This window comes from Carlito syrichta, unplaced genomic scaffold, assembly GCF_000164805.1.
Source record: "Carlito syrichta isolate Samal-C Ts95f unplaced genomic scaffold, Tarsius_syrichta-2.0.1 Scaffold303246, whole genome shotgun sequence".
NCBI lineage: Eukaryota > Metazoa > Chordata > Mammalia > Primates > Tarsiidae > Carlito > Carlito syrichta.
This window is the reverse complement of record NW_007247342.1, coordinates 214,684-234,309: the sequence shown is the minus strand read 5'-3', so window position 1 is coordinate 234,309 and position 19,626 is coordinate 214,684. Positions and strand designations below refer to the sequence as shown.

Sequence of the window (19,626 nt, the reverse complement as noted above, 5' to 3'; positions counted from 1 at the left end):
CCGAATGTACACGAGAGGAAACTGAGGCTCAGAGCAGTTGGTGACTGCTTCAGAGTTCCACAGGCAGGATGAAATGACCTGAGCTGGCCAGGGCTTCCTGGGAGTTCCTGGGCTCAGTGAACACACGCCAAACCATCAGCCAATGAGGAATATATCTGACAAATTGTTCCTGAACACCACACTGAAAACTACGGAATTGCTAGGCAAAATGAAAGATGACCTAAATAAACGAGGGGCACATCAAGGCTGTGACACAGAAGCTCCCCACCTTCCCATGCCCGTCCAGAGTCTCCTGTACTTAAAGGAGGGTTTCCATGGAAACTGGCGTGTGTGGCAAGGCAGCCAAGCCAGTGAGGAGGAAGCAGAAGCTGCTGGAGCCAGCATGACCAGCTGTCAAGACCTGCTAGGAAAACTGCAGTGAGAACGAAGCATGGCCCTGGCCACAACAATTTGAATCTGACCAGTGGCACCAAATAGGGTCCAGGAAGAGAGCCACATGTGAGCTGGTTTCTGACAATGCTGATATGGCAGGGGAACAGGGAGAGGATGGGCCATTCCATGCAGGGTGCCGAGTCAAACTGGATCTCCAAGTAGGGGGAAGAGCGGGCCTTGACCTCAGCCTCACATTGGATGCAAAAATAGATTCCAGATGGAGTGCAGATCTACATGTGAAAGGTGAGCTAATAAAGCTGTAGAACAAACCAGAATATCTTTATGACCTTGGAATAGTCAGAAGTTTCTTAAATAGGACACAAACGGCACTATCCAGAGAGGAAATGTTTGATTAACTGGACCACATGAAAATTAAGACCTTCTGTTCATCCAAAGACACCATGAAGAGAGGAAAAAGGCAGCCTGCAGAGGGAGAGGCAGTATTTGCTATCTGTCTATCCATCCATCCATCCATCCATCCATCCATCCATCCATCCATCCATCTGACAAATGATTCTCATCCAGAATATACAAAGATGTAAAGAACTACAGTTAGTAAGAAAAGATCCCCCAATATCACACAGGCAGAAGACGTGGATATTTTACAAAGGATGATATATTCGACTAAATAACAGCAAAGAAATAGGCTCAACTTCATTGGCCATCAGATGAATGCAAATTAAAATCACAATTTTATGTCACTACACAGTCACCAGAATGGCCAAAAAGGAAGCAATGGAGAATGCCGAGTGTCAGGATACAGAGCAACCATAATGTCCAGACGTTGCTGATGGAGTGAAAGTTGGGTGAGTGCTTTGGGAAACTGGCAGTCTTTACTAAAAGTGAACATATGCCCATCCGGTGACCCAGCCACACCTAAGCCTATACTCACCAGAAACACAACCAGACATGCACCAAAAGCATGTACTGGATATTCTCAAAGCTAATGACAACTACACATCGGATACTGTTCAGTGGCCTCAGGCAGGAGAGTGGATGAGTGGCGGAGGCTCTACACACAGCAGAGTGCCAGGCAGCAAGGAATGTGAGGGAACCACTGCTCCCTTCAGCCCCACGGGGAGGCTCACAGACATCACCTCGAGCGAGGGACCTTGGACACCGAGGGGTATGTATGGCATGAGTCCAGCTACGCAGAGTTCAAACGTGGGCAAAGCTGGTCCTTGTTGCTAGACATGTGACTTATGGGTACTGTCAGTGTGTCAGTCACAGAAAGCAGGACCCTAAGGGGCTTTCTGGGGGTTCTGCTGCTTCCTCTGGGTGCTGCTCACATGGGTCCCCGGGGCTGAAAAATGCCTGGAGCTGTACACTGGAGACCTGTGTACTTGTCTGTGTGCGTTTTCTCCTCTAACTAAAAGTTTCAAAACAATACTCTACACCAGGAGAGCCCTTCTGAGCCTCCTTAGAGAAGTGGACAGCCCAGGCCTGCAGAGGAGCTGGGCCTTGCTCCACTCCCCTACCTTGCCCGAGGGGATGCATTCCTCAGCCTCCCCCAACAATACTGCCTGCATGCTCTGTTCCCCGCCTGCTCCATGGCTCGTCTCCCCTTTCAGAATATAGACTACGTGGGGGAGTGGTATAGGACCCTTTGACTGTCAGAAGCGTCTCCATGGCAATACCAGTGCAGTCTGTCCTTCAGGCACCTCTGTGGCATGAACGTTCTCTGTTATAAGCTCTGGCACCGCCTGCCTGGCCAAGGACCTGGATCATGGCTCTGAGGTCACAAGTGGAGAGGGCTGGTCCTGGTCAGAGCATCCTGGGCCAGGGTGATCAGGATGGCCCCTCCCTTGCGGAGGAAGTGAGACGCCTCACTGCTTTCCTCTGGCCCGTCCACTGAGATGATGTGGTCCCCTCGCCAAAGCAGTGGCCCCAGGAGGCCAGCCACATTGTCCTCACGTGCCCAGATGGAGGAAGTGAGGCTTGGAAAGGTTAGGAGGCCACCGGGGGCACCGCAGCTGGACCAGGGAGGACTGAGAGCCAGATGGAGGGCGTCTATTCCCTGTCCCATCTCATTCCCACTGAGCCACTCTGCCTCGCTTTTAATTTAATTAGGAGAACATTTAATCCCCCCGTGCATTTCAGAGACGGCTTGAGCCTGGTTGGGGCTCTGACGGGGATCCTGTGACTCACGCAGCCCTGTACAGCCCTCCTGCGTGGGCTCCCGTGGGGCTTCCTTGGCACCTCGTGCAGACAGAGGTGGTCTGGAGCTTTGCAGAAGACAAGACGCCGGTCTGGAAAGACAAAATGGTCTCATCTGTTCTTGGCAAGCCCCTCCCGCATCCCCCTGGACACGGGTCCCGGAATGGCCTCTTCATCCGTTCCCACCAGTTTACAGGGTGAGAAACAAGGCTAGGAGCTCAGGCGGTCATGGAGTTGCAATGCCTGGGGCCCTGGGTCTGTCTGTAGTGTGGGCCGCAGTAGCCCCGGGTTTCTCCAAACTGTCCCAAGCCAAGCTGGTCCCAGCAAAAAAGCTAGCCTGCAGGGTCCATGGAGCCAAATTTGGGGCCAGGCTTGTGACATTTGCCCCTATTTCCAGAAGGCACAGACTGGCCCTGGCCTCACTGACAAACACAGAATTCAGGAGACGTTAGTAGTGATGTGGATGAAAGCCAGGACACAGCGGCCTCGCTGGAAAAGAGCAACTTGAACGTCTTGGCGTGAGATTCTGCAGGGTCCAGGAGAAAGTTGAAGACATGGAAATTCTAATTAACGCACACGGGACTGGTTTTGCTCAAGGATTTGCGAAGCTGTCATGTCGCAAGAGGCCGGGCAAGCACATGCTCACCAGGGAGGCGCTCACGGTCACCTGGTGGGGGTCTCGGCAGCTTTCCCTCTGCCTTCTTTCCCCTCCCCTTGCCCAGGCTCAGGGGCTCCTGGTCCTGCCCTGTACCCATCTCCGTGGGCAGAATGCTCCCTGAATGGTCACCCGCAGAGTGGGATTGGCAGGGGGTGGGGGGTGTCTATACATTCAACAGATGGGGCTTGCCTGCAACAGAAAGAGGGGCCCTTCAGGGAAACTACCTGGCTGGGCTGGGCCAAGCCTTGGGCTACTGGGTTCATGGTCCTGGCCGCTTGGGTCTTCTGTCTCGGGTACAGCGGATGGGGCAGATGTGTAAATTCCGGGCCAGTCCTGGAGGGGCTGAACCTGCCCTGCTCCCTCCTAGGCTTGTTCCAAGGGCTCAGGGAGCTGGTGCTGGGGCTTCAAGATCCAAAGACCAAAGCTGGGCCTGAGGGCATCCTGGGGACCTCACTGAGGCAAGGACAACTGAGCAATGCTGGAAAGATGGTGGGAAACTGATGGCTGCAGAGGAGTGGCAGGACACCACATGCAAGGCACTGGGACGCACACAACCTCCCCCCCACCGTTCTGCCAGAGACTCTCGGTAAGTGGACGACAGTGAGTGGGGCAGGATCCCAGGAACTCATCCTGGATACTTTTGGGGTGCAGGACTCCCCTTTCCTTTATGTGGAGGCCCACCCCACCGGCCACCCAGGCCTATAGCCTTCTTCACGCTTGCCCCCCAGAAGCCCTGCAGAAGGGCTCTGGGTCGAAGACACAGGGAGCTGGAGGCCAGCAGGCCTCCCTTGCTCCCTGCTGAACTTGGGAAGCCCGCTTCCACTTGAAAGGTGTGTGTGAGCCTAAGGCCTGGCCACCCAGAGCCAGGTGAGGCCCTTGGGCTGTATGGGAGCAGCTGGGCCTGCCTCCAGGCCGGGGTGGCACAGCTACTCTGTCCTCCTGGTACCCTGGGCTCGCAGTGACTCCCTAACCTGCCCCAGGCCTCCTTGCCCCGTGCCCCACTCCTGGCTAACGAGCCCGGGAAAGAGAAGCTTCGCCCAGCCCCTGGGACCTTCCCGTAATCAAGGCTGTAGTGACCTCACCTCCCTGGGGCCCTGCGGGCGGGGAGAGCTCGATGGAAACAAAATGTGTCTTTATTTATGCTTTTAATTTGAATTCTGGAACTGGCCCAGCATGGTAATACATTTAACATCAGTAAAATGCTGAAGAAAAATGAATGTTTTTCGGTAACAGCCTCCCACCCAATCTGCCCCCTGTGAGACCTCTGCACACACACCAGGGCGGGTGCCTCTTCCCCGCTCAGGAACCATGGGGCCGGGCTGCCCACGGGAGCTTCACTGTGTCCCCAAGCAGCTGGAGCCGTGTTTAACTGCGGGCCTTGATCACCAGGTGGGGTGTGCAGGAGGAGGAGGAGTGCGGCCCCAGTGCGGACAGGAAGACCCTGGCCTAGCCCGCCCTGCAGACATCTGGGCCTGAGGAAGCATGGCACCCGCTGCTGCCTGCCTTCTCCCCTAGGTGAGGCTGGGCCTCTGCTGAGCCAGTAGTGCTGAGGGCGCCTGGGTTCCTAGGTCCCAACACTAACTGCCTGTATCCCACCCTCCCCTCTTGGCATCCCTGGAGGGATGAGGCAGGCACCCAGATGTGATGGCGCCACAGCCCGACTTCCCCGCCCAGACCACAATGCCTCAAGTCGGCCCCTTTGCCAGGGCTTCGTTCTGCCCTCTCCCTCCCCCATCCCAGATCCTTCACCCCAGAACCATGCCTGGGCTCCTTTCTGGCCTCTCAGGCTGGCTCACAGCCAGCCGCTGCTTTTGGAAGGGCCTGCTCTGGGGAAGGCCCTGGAAGCTCCTAGGCAGGGACCCGACTGGGCGATAACAGATTTCTGCTCTGCCTGGACCCACATATCACTGGAAGCAACAGAGGGACCACTACCCACTGCAACTGGTCATGGGAGTACCGGCCCAAAAAGGCCTACAGCAGCTTGCTGGACTGATATGCCACTCACACAGCAGGCAGAGCACTGGGGACACTCAGGTCTCTTAGACTCCACTGTCTTGGAAGGGGGCAAGGCACGGCGCAGTGCTCCAGACAACAGCCACACTGGCTTGGGGTCACCTTAGGGCAGGTGGGTATCCTTTGGCTCTAGGGAGCTTGGTATGTGTCAGTGCCACCCTAGGCAGTCTTGTCTGTACAGGGCCGGTGACGGCAGCTGCAGGCTTGCCTGTGGTTCATACCAGTGCCCGATTTTTCACCACCCTCACCAGGGCCTCCCTGCATGGGTCTCTTAGGACCTAGGAGCTGGTGAGGCCTGACTGCCCAGCTAGATGAACGGCGGTTGACAGCCCTGACCGCCCAGTGCAGCATTTTGTGTGTGGGTTGGTCCATGGCCAAGAGAACCAAGGAGAATGAGCTCCTACAGGAGCGACAAATGGCCAGGGGGACAAAAAGGGACAGGCTGAGTGGCCATGTGAGGCCTAGGTGACGCCTGGGCCCGAACTCAGGCCTGCCATGGTTCTAGTATACACTTGACCAGGCACTGCCACGCATGTTGCACACAACATCAGCTATTAAAACTGACATTTAACACTGGGGCCTCTCACACCCCAGACTTGGTGTAGGCCTTAGCCACAGTGTAAGCCATAGTTCTGTCTTCAGTGCTAACCTGCACCTGCCCAGCTTGTCTGGCTGCCTCCCTGCTCATACCTCTTCTCCTGCCATTTACCCAGCCAACCCATCAAGCCCTGTTCTCAGGGCATCCGTGGTGAGTTGCACCTGCTTGCCAGTGACCCACTGGCCTCTGGGGCCCGTGCACGCTCCATGGTCTGCCAACCATAGGGTGCTGCCAACCTCCCTGTGAACCTGGAGTTTTGGAAAGATGGGCAGGTCCTGTGTGATCATGACTCTACCTTAAGACAGCCCACCTTCCCCTGGGGGTGGCCTCTTTCTGGCTACCCAGCCCTGCCAGTCTTCCAGTTTCACAAGCAACTCGCAGTACGGCGGGTCCCAATTTCCTTAGTCACCTGCAAGGCCAAGCCTGCACTTGACTGGTAACCACACAGGAGGTCTAGGATCTCACTGCAACAAAGGCACACACCGCTTGGGCCAACCTTCTGACCCCAAAGAGTATTGAGAACAAAACCCCCTTTAGAGAAACATTGGTCGAGAAGGAAAGAGCCCCAGCAGGAGACCTTCAGAAGGGCCAAGGCTGTCGCTCATACATTCTGACACAGACAGACTTCTCAGGGGGAGTCCCCAACGGGGTGGCAGCCAGAATGGGCCTGAGCACCCCACCAGCCCTACCACTGCTGTCACTGCTGGGTGCTCTAGCTGGGAGCTCCAGCTGGGAGTACTGAGTCACACGTCGCAGGGAAATCACACCATGGCTGGGCACCGGCGATTGGCCTAGTGGTGCCGTGACGGCGGGGGAGGCTGGGCATGCGTCCCAGGCCAGCTGTGCCTCAGGGGAAGGCCAACTGGAAGGCGTGGAAAATCAGCCATTTCCCCCACCTGAAGGAACCCCTGAGGACAGCAGCAGCAACTGGCAGACTGCACCCGGCATCTGCCCTGTGGCTTTGGCCAGGGTTCCATGGGGAAATGCTAAAAAACAAAGTCGTCTCTTTTCGGGGGGCGGTGGAGGAGGGGGTTAGGGGAGAGAAAAACAATCTCAGACGCTCGAAGCATGAAAACAAGTGGAAAACGATCAGTCTGATTTTCCATAAGTCAAAACAAGAGGATCATGTTCCCAGACTCGGCGGGAAGTGCCCCTGTTCTCTCCTGTCTGGTGCCCAGGCACTGGGGCCAGGTGGCAAGTGGTGGGCACGGGGTGAGTAGACAGTGTCCCGGCCAGAGAGTCAGCCTTCCCCATTACCGAGGTGGCCTCTGAGTCCCGCGCCCCTCCGTCGTGGCCCCTTCGAGCGAGGGGTACTCACTGTGAGACGTGAGTGATGGGTGTCAGCAGTGTTTCCCCTTCTAGGTCCAGGTCCTCAGCAAAGCTGTTGGTTCTCATGAAGTGGGCAGGGCTCACCTCTAGCAGCGTGGGGCTCTTCCTCGCTGTGGAGAGTGGGGACAGTGCATCAGGCCCCTTAGCCCAAACTCCCACGGGCATGGGACTGACCTGCAAGCTCCCAGGGCCAATGAGGAGTGGCACTCATGCCTGGGAGCTGCAGCCCTGACCATCATGCTTATATCGAGGCGGGTTGAGGTGAGTGGGTGTTTAAGATGACCCCCCCAGGGCGAACACCCCAGTATCTGAGACAGTGAATGCTCCTGAGTGGTAACTCTGCTTGGGGCTGAGTTCAGGTGTCCCCACCTCAGGCTCCGGGCCTCTCCCCAGAGTCACAGGCGATACTTGGGTCAAGAATCAAACAGGTGGCAGGCACAGGGACCGGCAAGAGACACTCCTCCCACCATGCTTTCCCCCTAATACACGGTGACAGGCCAGGAAAGACAGGGTGGTGGGACCCCTGCGTACAAGAAGTCAAGAACTTAGGAGGGGGGGGAAACCCAGAGCTTGCTCAAAACGTGATGGCATGTCCACCACTTGTATCCCAACAGGGCACAGAAATTATCCTAAAAGCTGTCTTCACATTCAGATTCCCGGGCCCACCCTGGTGACTCTGACTCCAGGAGCTCAGGGGACGGGCTTGTATCCATCTTTACTCTGTATAAGTATTTGCTCTGGACTTATTTTCCTCTCCATTTAAAGTTTTTATTGCAAAAGGATTAAGCATTCTTTATAAGAAGTGGGATAATGCAAAGATTAACAATGGCCTTCCTCCCCTAGGCCAGCTGGATCCCTAGCTCAGGTTGGTGCAAAAGTAATTGCAGTTTCGGACTGTGAATTTTAAATCATTGTAACTAGGCTCAAACACAGCTTTATTCATCAAAATAGGAACCATTATAATCAACACATTTTTGCTAATGAGAAGTACCTTTGTTTATTCCTGCAGAGCAAAAAATTGGTGTTTCGGGACTCAACAAACTCTTGGAAAGCAGTTTCTGCTTCCTGCTGGTTGTGGGGACAGTGCATTAGGCTCCTTAGCCCGAAATGCCACTGCCACGGGACCAACCTGCAAGCTCCCAGGGCCAGTGAGGAGTGGAGCTCATGCCTGGGAGCTCCAGCCCCAACAGTCATGCTTACATCGCAGCGGGATGAGGTGAGTGGGTGTTTGAGATGACCCCCGGGGTATTTACAACACCTCAGTATCTGAGCCGGTGAATCCTGAGCGTTTTGCAGGGAAAACGCTTGTGGAAGCGTTTTCTTTCTTTCTTCTTCTTCTTTTTTTTTTGAGTTGGAGTCTCACTCTGTCGCCCAGACTGGAGTGCAGTGGCCGCTCCCGGCCACCGCAGCCTTGACCTGCTGGGCTCCGGCGATCCTTCCGCCTCAGCCTTACGAGTAGCCGGAACTACAGGCGCGCGCTACGGAAGCGTTTTCTACACAAAAAGTTGTGGAGATGCTTGAAGAAGTGGTAGTCGGTTGGCAAGAGGTCAGAGGAATATGGCAGATGAACCCAATTTGTCCAACTTCTGAAGCGTTGATTGTGTGATGTGTGGTTGAGCGTTGTGGAGAAGAATCGGGCCCTTTCTGTTGACCAGTGCTGGCTTCAGGCGTTGCAGTTTTCGGTGCATCTCATCGACGTGCTGAGCATTCTTCTCAGATATCATGGTTTCACCGGGATTCGGAAAGCTGTAGTGGGTTAGACTGGTAGCAGACCACCAAACAGTGATCATGACCTGTTTTTGCCCCAAGTTTGGCTTTGGGACATGGTCTGGAGCTCTTCTCAGTCCAACCACTGAGCTGGTCATGATGTATAGGATGCACTTGTTATGGTTCATGGTTGTTGTGTAGATGTTGTAGATGCTAAAAGGACACTTCAAAATGACAGTCTTTTTGATTTTCAGTCAGCTCACAAGGCACCCACCCATTGATCGAGCTCTTTCACCTTTCCAATTTGCTTCAAATGCCGAACAACCACAGAAAGGTCGACATTGAGTTCTTTGGCAACTTCTTGTGTAGTTGTAAGGATTATCTTCGATGATTGCTCTCAGTTGGTCTTTGTCAACTTTCGATGGCCAGCCATGACACTTCTCATCTCCAAGGATCTTGTCTCCTTTGCAAAACCTCTCGAACCACCACTGCACTGTCCATTCCTTAGCAGTTCCTGGGCCAAATGTGTCACTGATGTTGCAGTTGTCTCTGCTGCTTTACGACCCATTTTGAACTCAAAGAGGAAAATCGCTCGAGTTTGCTTTTTGTCTAACATGGTTTCTATAGCTTAAGACAAATATAAACTAAACAGCAAGTAATAGGTTATCAGCAAAAACACATAAAGTGAGAGATGCGCATTAAAATGATGTATAGCATAACCGCATCTATTAAGAATGTATTCCAATATCAAACGGCACATTTCTTTTTCTTTTCTTTTTTTTTTTTGAGTTGGAGTCTCACTCTGTCACCCAGACTGGAATTCAGTGGCCGTTCCTGGCCACTGCAGCCTCGACTTGCTGGGCTCCAGTGATCCTTCCACCTCAGCCTTCCAAGTAGCTGGAATTACAGGCGTGCGCTACCATGCCCGGCTCATTTTGATTTATTGTAGAGATGAGGTCTTGCCAACTTGCCCAGGTGGGTCTCGAACCCGTGGGCTCAGGCAATCCACTCACGTAAGCCTCCCAAAGGCGCAGGATTACAGGCTGAGCCACCGAGCCCGGCTAAATGGCACATGTCAACTTGCGAAAATCGCAAGTAAGTTTGCACCAACCTAACAGCAGATAGTAGGTGGCAGTTGCTTTTATACACATGGGATGGCTCTGTTCTTGTCACTTTGTTTCTGTCACTCTGCTGCATGCTCATCTCATTTCTCTCTGTCAAAGTATATTGACAGGGTTCCAACTCTCATTTTAGTAGTTGCATAATTGTCCATCGTTTTGATTGTCCATGATTAATTCAACCATTCTGTGTATCCTGTACATTCAGACTTCACTTTACGCCATTTCTTCAGACAATGGTGCAACATCTGTTTTTATTCCTAAGAGCTGATGTATTGGAGCAAGGTGAGAAAGTGTGTCCTCAGTAACTTAAATAGATGTTGCTGGATTGCTTTCCCAAGAAGCTGGAGCAATTAAGACTCCCCCAGTTTTCTCATATCCATGCCTGAATGAACTGGCTGTCTGCACCCTTTGTAGGGCTCACCAAGCATGGATGAAAACTGGGTCCTGCTGTCATTTCCATCTGTTTTGAATGACTTTTATGGGCTTGGTGCCTGTTTGGGTTTCCTCTTGCAGAATTGCCTGTTCATATCTTTTACTCATTTTTGCTTATCACTTTGCAGGAATGTTTTCTTTAATAAATTAGAGACATTAGCCCTTTGTATATAAGACACAAATATCTTCCTCAGTCTATCTTTGGTTTTTTCACCTTAATTATGTTGTTTTTTTATCACAGAAATTGTTTTATGTTTTTAAAGTGATATATCTTTTGCTTTATAAAAAGAAAAGTTTTTCCACGTCAAAGCAATACAACTGTCTCTTAAAATCATTCCTAATATAAATGTATGAATGTGCTCTGTGTGTAAGAATTATAATATATTTAGCATCTATGCCTAATGTGGGAGACCATCAACAGTTAGTAAGTGAAAGTTTAAAGAATATTATATTCAATCTTACTAAAAAACAAAAACAAAAAAAACTCAAGAAAAAGCATAAAACTATAAAATTCTTGAAGAAAACAGGAGAAAAATCTCTGGGACTTTGGATTTCAACCCATAAGAGAAAAAGAATCAACAAATTGGACTTTATCTAAATTAAAAGTGTTTGCTTTGCAAAAGACATTGTTAACAGCATGATAAAACAAGCCACAGACTTGGAGAAAATATTTGCATATCACCTATCTGGTCAAGGACTCATACCTACAATATATAAAGGAAACTTACAGCTTTACAGTAGTAAAGCAAACAATTGAATTTTAAAACTGGATTACAAGTAAGCACATGAAAAGGTGCTCATTCAACAATCATTGTGGAAATACAAATTAAAACTACAGTGAGATACCACTACATGTTATTTGAATGCTAAAATTAAAAAAAACAAATCGAAGCTTAACAATGCCAAACACTCTTGAGGATTTGGAGCAACTGAACTCTCACATGTTGCTGATGGGAATGAAAGATGACACAGAGACTCTGGAAAACAGTTTGGCGGTTTCTTATAAAGTCAAGTAAACACATACCACGTGACCTAGCTGTTCCTTCACAGATATCTACCCAAGTGAATTAAATATGTATGTCCATAATTACCTGTACTTAAGTGTGTATAGGAACTCACAATTATCAAATACTGGAAACACCCAAGGTGTCCTTCAACAGGTGAATGGATAAACTAAAAGTGGTACGTCCATGCAACAGAATACCACTCAGCCATAAGAAGAAATGAACTCATGATTCTTGCAATAGCATGGATGCGTCTTAAATGCATTTTGCTAAGCAGTGGAAGAAGCCAGACGCAAAAGGCTACACATTGTAGGATTCCATTTATACGACATTCTAGAAAAGCAAAACTGCAGAGATTAAAGCAGATCATTGGCTGCCAGCCGTTAGGGGGAGGAGGAGTACTTGACTTCAAAATATACTTGACATCAAAAGTGCCCTGAGGCATTTTTAGAGGTACGGAACTTCTGTTCATGGTGCTGTGGTGGTGTCCCTGTGTCCCTAACTCCAGGCACTTGTCAAAGCCCACAGAACTATGAATCTCCCAGAGTGACTTTTACTGTATGCAAATTTTTAAAAATTCACCAGGATGTTGGAGGATCCTAGGAAGGAATGTATTCTAAGTGTCTTACAAATGTATAGCATAGCTCTGAAAGGAGAAAGGAAGAAAGAGCTGGCTTACATTGCTTTCAAAAACAGTGTTTTGATGAGACATTGCATGGTTAAAGACAAAAGACTCATAAACCCACTAATCTATTAGATAAGTTTGTTTCACATATGTACAATAGGGTTACACAAGTAAGTAAATAAATTGTAGGTAATGGGAGCCAGGTTTCTTCTGTCAGAGAAGAAGTTATAGATACGTAGGAATGGAGAAGCAACGGCGAATTCTGTGGTCAGAAACATCAGTAAGAACTCATGGTTAGCTTCATATAGGTACGTATGTATGCATACCATAGATACATACACAATATAGTGTGCATTCTCAGGTTATGCACATACATACATTTCTTGGCTCTGTCCACTGAGAGGAGATAGAAACAGTGGCACCTCAGTGGCCACAAGCACACCCAGTGCCCAGATCCTGGTTTCTAAATACCAGGAGCCAGGGCTCTGTGGATGAATAGGTGATGATTCCAGGGCTATGACGGGGAAAATATAAGATGAACCTGAAGTACTGTCAAGTGTCAGAAAAGAAGAAAATGCTAAAAAATAAGTAAAGAGATGGGGAGACATCAAAAGGACACACGAACCTACCAATGGCCAAAGCTAGAAAAGTTTGAGCAATGAAAGAATGTGCTACTATCATCAGTTATAGCTCAAAAAATTAATATTTCTGAGTCCATACTGATAAATAATTAAGGTCTTGCCAAGTTACCCGGGCTGGTCTCAAACCCGCGGGCTCGTCTCAAACCCACGAGCTCAGGCAATCCTCTCGCCTAGGCCTCCCAAAGTGCTGAGATTACAGGTTGAGCCACGGTGCCCGGCCTTGTCTTTTATCTAAATCAAAAAAGAGGAAAGGGACAAATCTTCCTTACAGAAGAATTTCACCTAATAAATGCAAAAGGAATGAAGAAAATAGAAATACATCATTTGCTGCAGGAAAGATCCATGAATGGATGCTAAAATTAGTAGATGAAACGTTTCGTTTTTCCCTCAAAATGCATTTTAATTGCCATGGTGGCTTTAGCATACTTTCACAGATTTTTTTGGTATCTTCCTGCAGGAGGCAGAGCCAAACTCTCTTCCCCTTAAGAGTGGTTGTACTCAGTGACTCACTTCTAATGACTAAACTATGAAAATGGGAAAATAGGAATTCGGACACAGTGGAGGAACCTGGTTGACACCACTTTTACTAAGAAACTCAAAGTTAATAGTCACCGTGAAAAGCCACGTGGATGCATGTTCCACTTATGTGACGCAATGCAAAGACCACCTCCCCTCAGTGGCAGTCTTCCCCTAACCCAACAACCCCAGGCTAATCCTGAGAAAACACTGGACAAACCCAAAATGAGGAACACCGACACCTGACTGGCATTCTTCAAAAGTGTCAAGGTAGTGAAAAGACCGAGAAGCTATGGGCAGTTATAGAAGACTAAGGAGACCTCCTAAATGAATGTCATGATGGATCCCAGATGGGACCCTGGAACAGATAAAGGACATTGATAATTAAACTGGGGAAATCCAGATAGATGAACTATGTTGTACCAATGTTAATTTCTTAGTTTTGGTCAATATGCCATGGTTGTGTAAGATACTAATATCAGGGGAAGCTGGCCAAAGGGATATGAGAATCTACTATTTTTTTCCCTTCTTTCTTTCTTTCTTTCTTTTTTTTTGAGTTGGAGTCTCACTCTGTTGCCCAGGCTGGAGTGCAGTGGCACGCTCACAGCCACCCCAGTGTCGACATGCTGGGCTCCGGCGATCCTTCCACCTCAGCCTTCCAAGAGGCTGGAACTACAGGCGCGTGCTACCATGCCCGGCTAATTTTTGATTTATTGTAGAGACGAAGTCTTGCCAAGTTACCCGGGCTGGTCTCGAACCTGCGGGCTCGTCTCGAACCCACGAGCGCAGGCAATCCTCTCGCCTCGGCCTCCCAATGTGCTGAGATTACAGGTTAAGCCACGGTGCCCAGCCTTGTCTTTTATCTAAATCAAAAATTTCAAGATGAGAAGTGAAAAAAAACCTGTATACACCACTACAAAAGAATCTTAATTTCTTATTTAAAGATATGCAAGAACTCTATGGAAATTAAACTGTAAAACTTCAATGAGAGCCATTGAAGAAGATATAAAAAAGTAAGTGGAGAAATACGCCTTCATTCCTCACTAGAAGACTCAATACTGAAGAGCCTTAACCATTATAAATCTAATGTAAATTCATCTCTCTCTAAACTTTAATAAAATCTCCACGTTTGTATGTGAGAACCCTGGCAGGGTGATTCTAAGAGTCATTTTAAAAGTGCAAAAACCTAGCCGGGCTCGGTGGCTCAGCCTGTAATCCGCGCCTTTGGGAGGCTGAGGTGAGTGGATTGCCTGAGCCCACGGGTTCGAGACCCGCTTGGGCAACTTGGCAAGACCTCATCTCTACAACAAATAAAAAAATGAGCCGGGCATGGTAGCGCGCGCCTGTAGTTCCAGCTACTTGGAAGGCTGAGGCGGAAGGACCTCCGGAGCCCAGCGGGTTGAGGCTGCAGTGGCCGGGAGCGGCCCACTGCACTCCAGTCTGGGTGACAGAGTGAGACTCCAACTCAAAAAAAAAAAAAAAGTGCAAAAACCCAAGCATCGGCAATATTCTTGAAGAGGACAAGGTGGGAGAACTTGCTTTCCCAAACATCAGGACTTCCAAAGCAGTGGTTATTAAGGCAGTGTGGTGCAGGGAGAGGCAGATGCGCCATGGGATAGGACTGAGTGTTGGGAAACAGCCCACACATGTGTGGACGCTGGCTGTGTGTCACAGGGTGGCCTGTGTATCATGGGAAGAGGATGGACTTCTCAGTAAAATGTCCAGGACCGACTGGATATCCCCATGAGAAGAAGTTAAACTGGCCCCTCACCATACACCAAAAATTCATTCTTGTCATTACAAGGAATTGAAGAACCAATTATGAAAAGCAGAACGATAAAGGCCATGTGACTGAATATGGAAGAAAATCTTAATGACCACGGGGCGAGGAAGGATTCTTTAAAATCTAATACGCCAGAGCCATAAAAGACTGATGACTTTTACTGTGTTAGTTAAGAAGCATGGAGGTACACCTTAGAAAACAACCACAAAAGAACCATGCCTGCAAAATGCAAAGAACTACAAATTGATAGGAAAAACTTAAAAACTGAATAGAAAATGGGCAGCACGCAAGCTAGCACATCGCAAAAGAGGAATCCGAAGAGCTGACGAGCATGTGGAAAGGTGTTGCTCCTGACGAGCAATCAGGGAAATGTAAATAAGCTCAGGAGCTCATGGCCCGTGGGGGCCAGCGGCAGACTTCCAGCAGGAAACTGCACAGACATTACTTAGTCACAGCCAGGAGCAGGGCTTCGAGAAGGGCTCTGTGCCCGTGACATCCTCTGAGAGCCCAGGGAAGGACCGGTAAGCCTTGAAGAATGTGTGCACATTCAGAGGCCCACAGGTCTGGGAGCTGACGGGAACATTTTACTAACACCCCTGTTCCAGAGATTCGGGGCTGAGATTCAAGTACCCTGGGTTATATTATACAGTTGTCAAGTGACAGAGGTAAAGCCTCATTCAGGATTCAAATGTTCTTTCCAAAAAAAAAAAAGGAAGATAGAAAAAGAACACAAATACATATTTTGATGTTTGCATCACTTCTATGCAGAAGGAACGAGCTGTAACGTGGGGGTTAGAACATGGAACTGCTTTCCAAACGATCAGGATGACAAGTGCCATCTCCAAAGCCTGAAGGCCAAGGGTGAGCCACCTGACCCCTGAGAAATGTTCAGCCCTGGTGCTTTAGGAAATTAAAATGTGCACATCCGCTGGCTGCCTGGAGTGGGTGGGGCCTGCACCTGCCAGAGAGGAATGTATGCTCTTTGGTTTAATCCTGGAAACGACTTACAAGGCCCCCATAACAAGGGACAAAGAGAGGGGCTCCACGGGTTTGCTTTTCCGAACCAAGAGGAGAAGCTGCTGTCTGCCTGGTTTATGTGTTAGAAGCTCTGGGGAGTGCCTCATGCACCACAGGGAGGCAGTGACAAGAGCCGCCGCCTCTCTCCTGTTGCCACCTGTGGTCACAGCCAAGTCAGGCATCTAGGAGAGTGTAGAGGGGAGTGGGCAGGGGGTGGGAATTCACTCTTCCCAGACACCCTGGTGTTTCCCGATCCAGGCCAGGGCCTGAGGGCAAGTGCGGTGCCCGAAGAGGCCTGGCCTGTCACCTCACCCGGCCTCTGACGTGTCTGTCACAGCCCGAACTCACAGCTACAGAGAAGGCCAAGCCCACGGTGGACTCGGAAGGGTAGCTCATCTGAACACCCGTGCCCTGCAGAGGGCACCGTAGCAATGCCAGAGTCCTTTTGCTGGACTGTCCAGAGTGCCTGGCCTTGGGGACGGAGCGCAGCATCCTGGTGACAATGAAGTCACACTTTCCTAAGACAGTCCCAGTTTTTGATGCTTTAATTTCTTGGCTGCCTTTGCCTTGTCAAGGCCAGAATCTGGGCCTAAGTTTTCAGGGCAGAACAAAACAATTTTGTTTTCTAGGAAAATGGGAGGTCTGGGATGGCAAAGGCCGCCTCAGGCGTGGCGACTGACCCAGCTGGGAACGCTGGCTGCCAAGTTTCACCCTCTCTCAAGAGAGCAGGAACCAAACTCAGCACAGCGTCTTCCTTTCTAGTCTGTGGTCCTGCTCGATAAGGGGATTCGACTTTTATTTAAAAAAAACACACGTGGGCACAGAAATAAGACTGGAAGGAAGCAGACCCAAATGTTAACTGTGTTTGCCTTTGGGTGATGGGACTTGGGGTGATTTTTTTAACTTCCTTCCTCTGTCTCTGTGTGTTTGAGTGATACTTTTACAAGTCAGGAAGCGAGATGTGGAGACGTTTCCCTGATCTGTGCCTTGCTTTCTTGCCCGCGACCCTGTACATCTTGCCCTGGACTTGCCAGGCTCTGTCCCCGCACCTGGCCTGGAGCTGCCCACACGGCGACGGCGACAAGGAGCTCTCTTCCTGTGAGCGTCTGGTCTCACCCCCTCTGCCTTCTCATTGAGCCTCCAACTCCTCTTGCCCAGATCAGGGCAGCGTCTAAGCACCAAGTCCAACTCGTGGCAAGGCCCCAGCCCACTCCTGCTGCCCTCTGCCTTTGAGGGCATCTCACTGGTGTCTGGGCCTTTCCTGGCAACTTCACCCAGGGGCTCACCCTCTGTCCTTCCCCTCACGAGTGATTAAAATCCTGCCTAATCTCCCAGGTAGAACCCAAGCCCTCTCTCTCCACGAGTTTTCCAGGGCTCCGGAGATGGCCCCTCCCCTGGATGACTGCAGGGCTTATGTGTGCCTGGCCCTCGGCACGGGAACCTTGCTTCCCCCTCCCCCCCATGCCTCTCCGGGGCCTGGCACCGTCAACTTCCCTGAGCTCACTTCCCGGGGATGAACAGAAGCTCTCCCTGTCCTTCCCAAGCAGAAGCCCCCTTCCCTAGCCCCCTCAAGAAATCCCCCCTTCTCAGTGGCTTCACCAAAACCCCGTGGATCCTGCACCGTGAAGGAGCAGCCCTCCCCAGGGCATCCGGACAGCTGCAGCCAGGCCCTGCGTGACATTGCTGAGCCACAGCCCCGCAGCCTGTGCCAGCTGCCCATGCCCGGCTCACAGACCCTGAGCCAGAGTGGCCCCACCGCCACCTGTGTCTACTCAGGGGCGAGAAGTAAGGGACACGGACGGAAAGTGTAAAAGCCATTCCCACAACAGCTGCCAGGAACAAGGCAAAGAATGGGGTGAAAATGTATATTCACAGCTGGCACCCAGTTCCGCTTAGGAAAATACCTTGCTTGAGTGGACACCTGTTGTTTTTGCCTGCCCAGCAGCCAGGCCTGGATTCTGGGAACAGCTTCTCAAATCTTCCTGAGGGGGACTTCCCTTTTCCCACTCCTAGTTTGCAGGGTCCAGTGACCTACTGGCCATCCCCAGAAGGGTCCTCGTGGCTCAGGCCTCGCCACGAGAGACACAGTAGCAGGTCCAAGAATGGCTTGGACCCCAGTTGGGGCCAACGGGGGCCTGGCCGTAGATTCTGGCAGGAATTTTGGGAAAAGTGACGGCCTCTTTCTGCTGGGTTTGCTAAGCCGGCGGAGACAAGCCAGGGGCCATCTAGGCCCCTCCAGAAAGCGGTCTCCTGAGGATGCAGCCATGCTGCGAGGCCAACGGACAGAGAGCAAGGGAGAGGGAGAACAAAAGAGGGAACAGGGCCGGGGAGGGAGCGCGTGAGGGGGAGGAGGAGAGCAAGTGTGTAAGCTCATCTCAGCCCTGGGGTCCAGCTGTGTCTGAAACAGCTGGGTCCAGCTGTGTGCGCCAGAAAATGTCCCTCTTGTGCTTAAGCTTGTTTGAGTTGGGGTTCCATCATCTGTTACCAAGAGAGCCCTCAGGAATGTGTGTGACAAACTCGGGGGTGAGGTGTGGGACCGAGGAGATGGGCCTGGGGGGAGCTGAGGTACCAAAAGGGGTCAGCGGCCCTGTACTGCCCTCACTAGGCTTCTTGGGGCGGAGGGCAGGGAGGAAGAAGGCTGGCTTGAGGCAGAGGCCCTGGCCTCAGCCCTGCAATGGCGCGAGGGACTCTTAGAAGGGGGCTCCCCCGGGCAGGCCGTTGACTTCCTCCTGCTGTGACACAAGCCCCCCATCTCCCCAAACCTCCAGTGAGCCCCTCTCCACAGCTTAGTGCAAGTGTGCGTTCGGAGCAAATGAGGGAACACGTTGGTTCTCACGTCAGGTCCAAGGTGGGCAGAACAGATTCGACTCCAGCGTGACAGCGATGTGGCAGAGTCAAAGACGACCTCTGGGATCCTGAAAAATCCCCCGGAGGATGCCGGGCTTGCCACCACTCCAGAGTGTAGGTTGCAAATGTCGCCTCACAACAGGGATCGCGGGCCTTGGTGCACACACATGTCGGAGTGAACAGGCAGGCTCTGCGGGACTAAGGGCGGGGTCTGAGCCGCGGGGGCGCCACGGAGGACAGGCTGCCACGAGCCAGGACAGGGTCAGTTGTGAGCCTGAGCAATCCCTGGGAATGGCACAGCCGTCCACAGCAACTGAGGTGACCCACCCGGGTCTCCACGCTGCAGGAAGTCACTGTCCAGGCCTCCCAAGACACATTTTCAGGGGAAGGTTCCAGGCAGCAAGAGCAGCCCGGGGAAACTTTAATATACAATGGAATCTGGGTTAAGCGCTATCTTCTCCAAGAGTTGAGCTCACAGGACATTCCCCAGAAACCTCTGGAGAGGTGGGGAGGAAAGTTTCTGGAGGTCTTTGGATGAGGAAAACAAAAAAGTGGCCTTGATGTTCAAGGCGAAATTACACGGGAAGAAAAAAATGTTTTTAATCTAATTAAGGGCGATCTTTTCACCTTCATCACAACATCGCGGAAACGTGCCAGTTCTTAACTTCACACAATAATCAGAGCAATTAGTGAGAGAGAAGCCTTGGAAACCGGCACAGATGTTCTCAGAATGTTTAATGGGGAAA

At 51.0% G+C, this 19,626-nt stretch overlaps 1 protein-coding gene across 1 annotated transcript in view; it reads right to left on the bottom strand.

Annotated features, from left to right (window-relative positions):
• Positions 1 to 7,172: 7,172 nt before the first annotated feature.
• The window catches only part of KCNQ1 (potassium voltage-gated channel subfamily Q member 1), a 138,192-nt gene continuing 125,738 nt past the window's right edge, over positions 7,173 to 19,626 (bottom strand). Inside the window, exon 11 of the mRNA XM_008058201.1 lies at positions 7,173 to 7,297. Coding sequence (XP_008056392.1) covers positions 7,173 to 7,297 — 125 coding nt within the window. The remainder of the gene's footprint in view (positions 7,298 to 19,626) is intronic.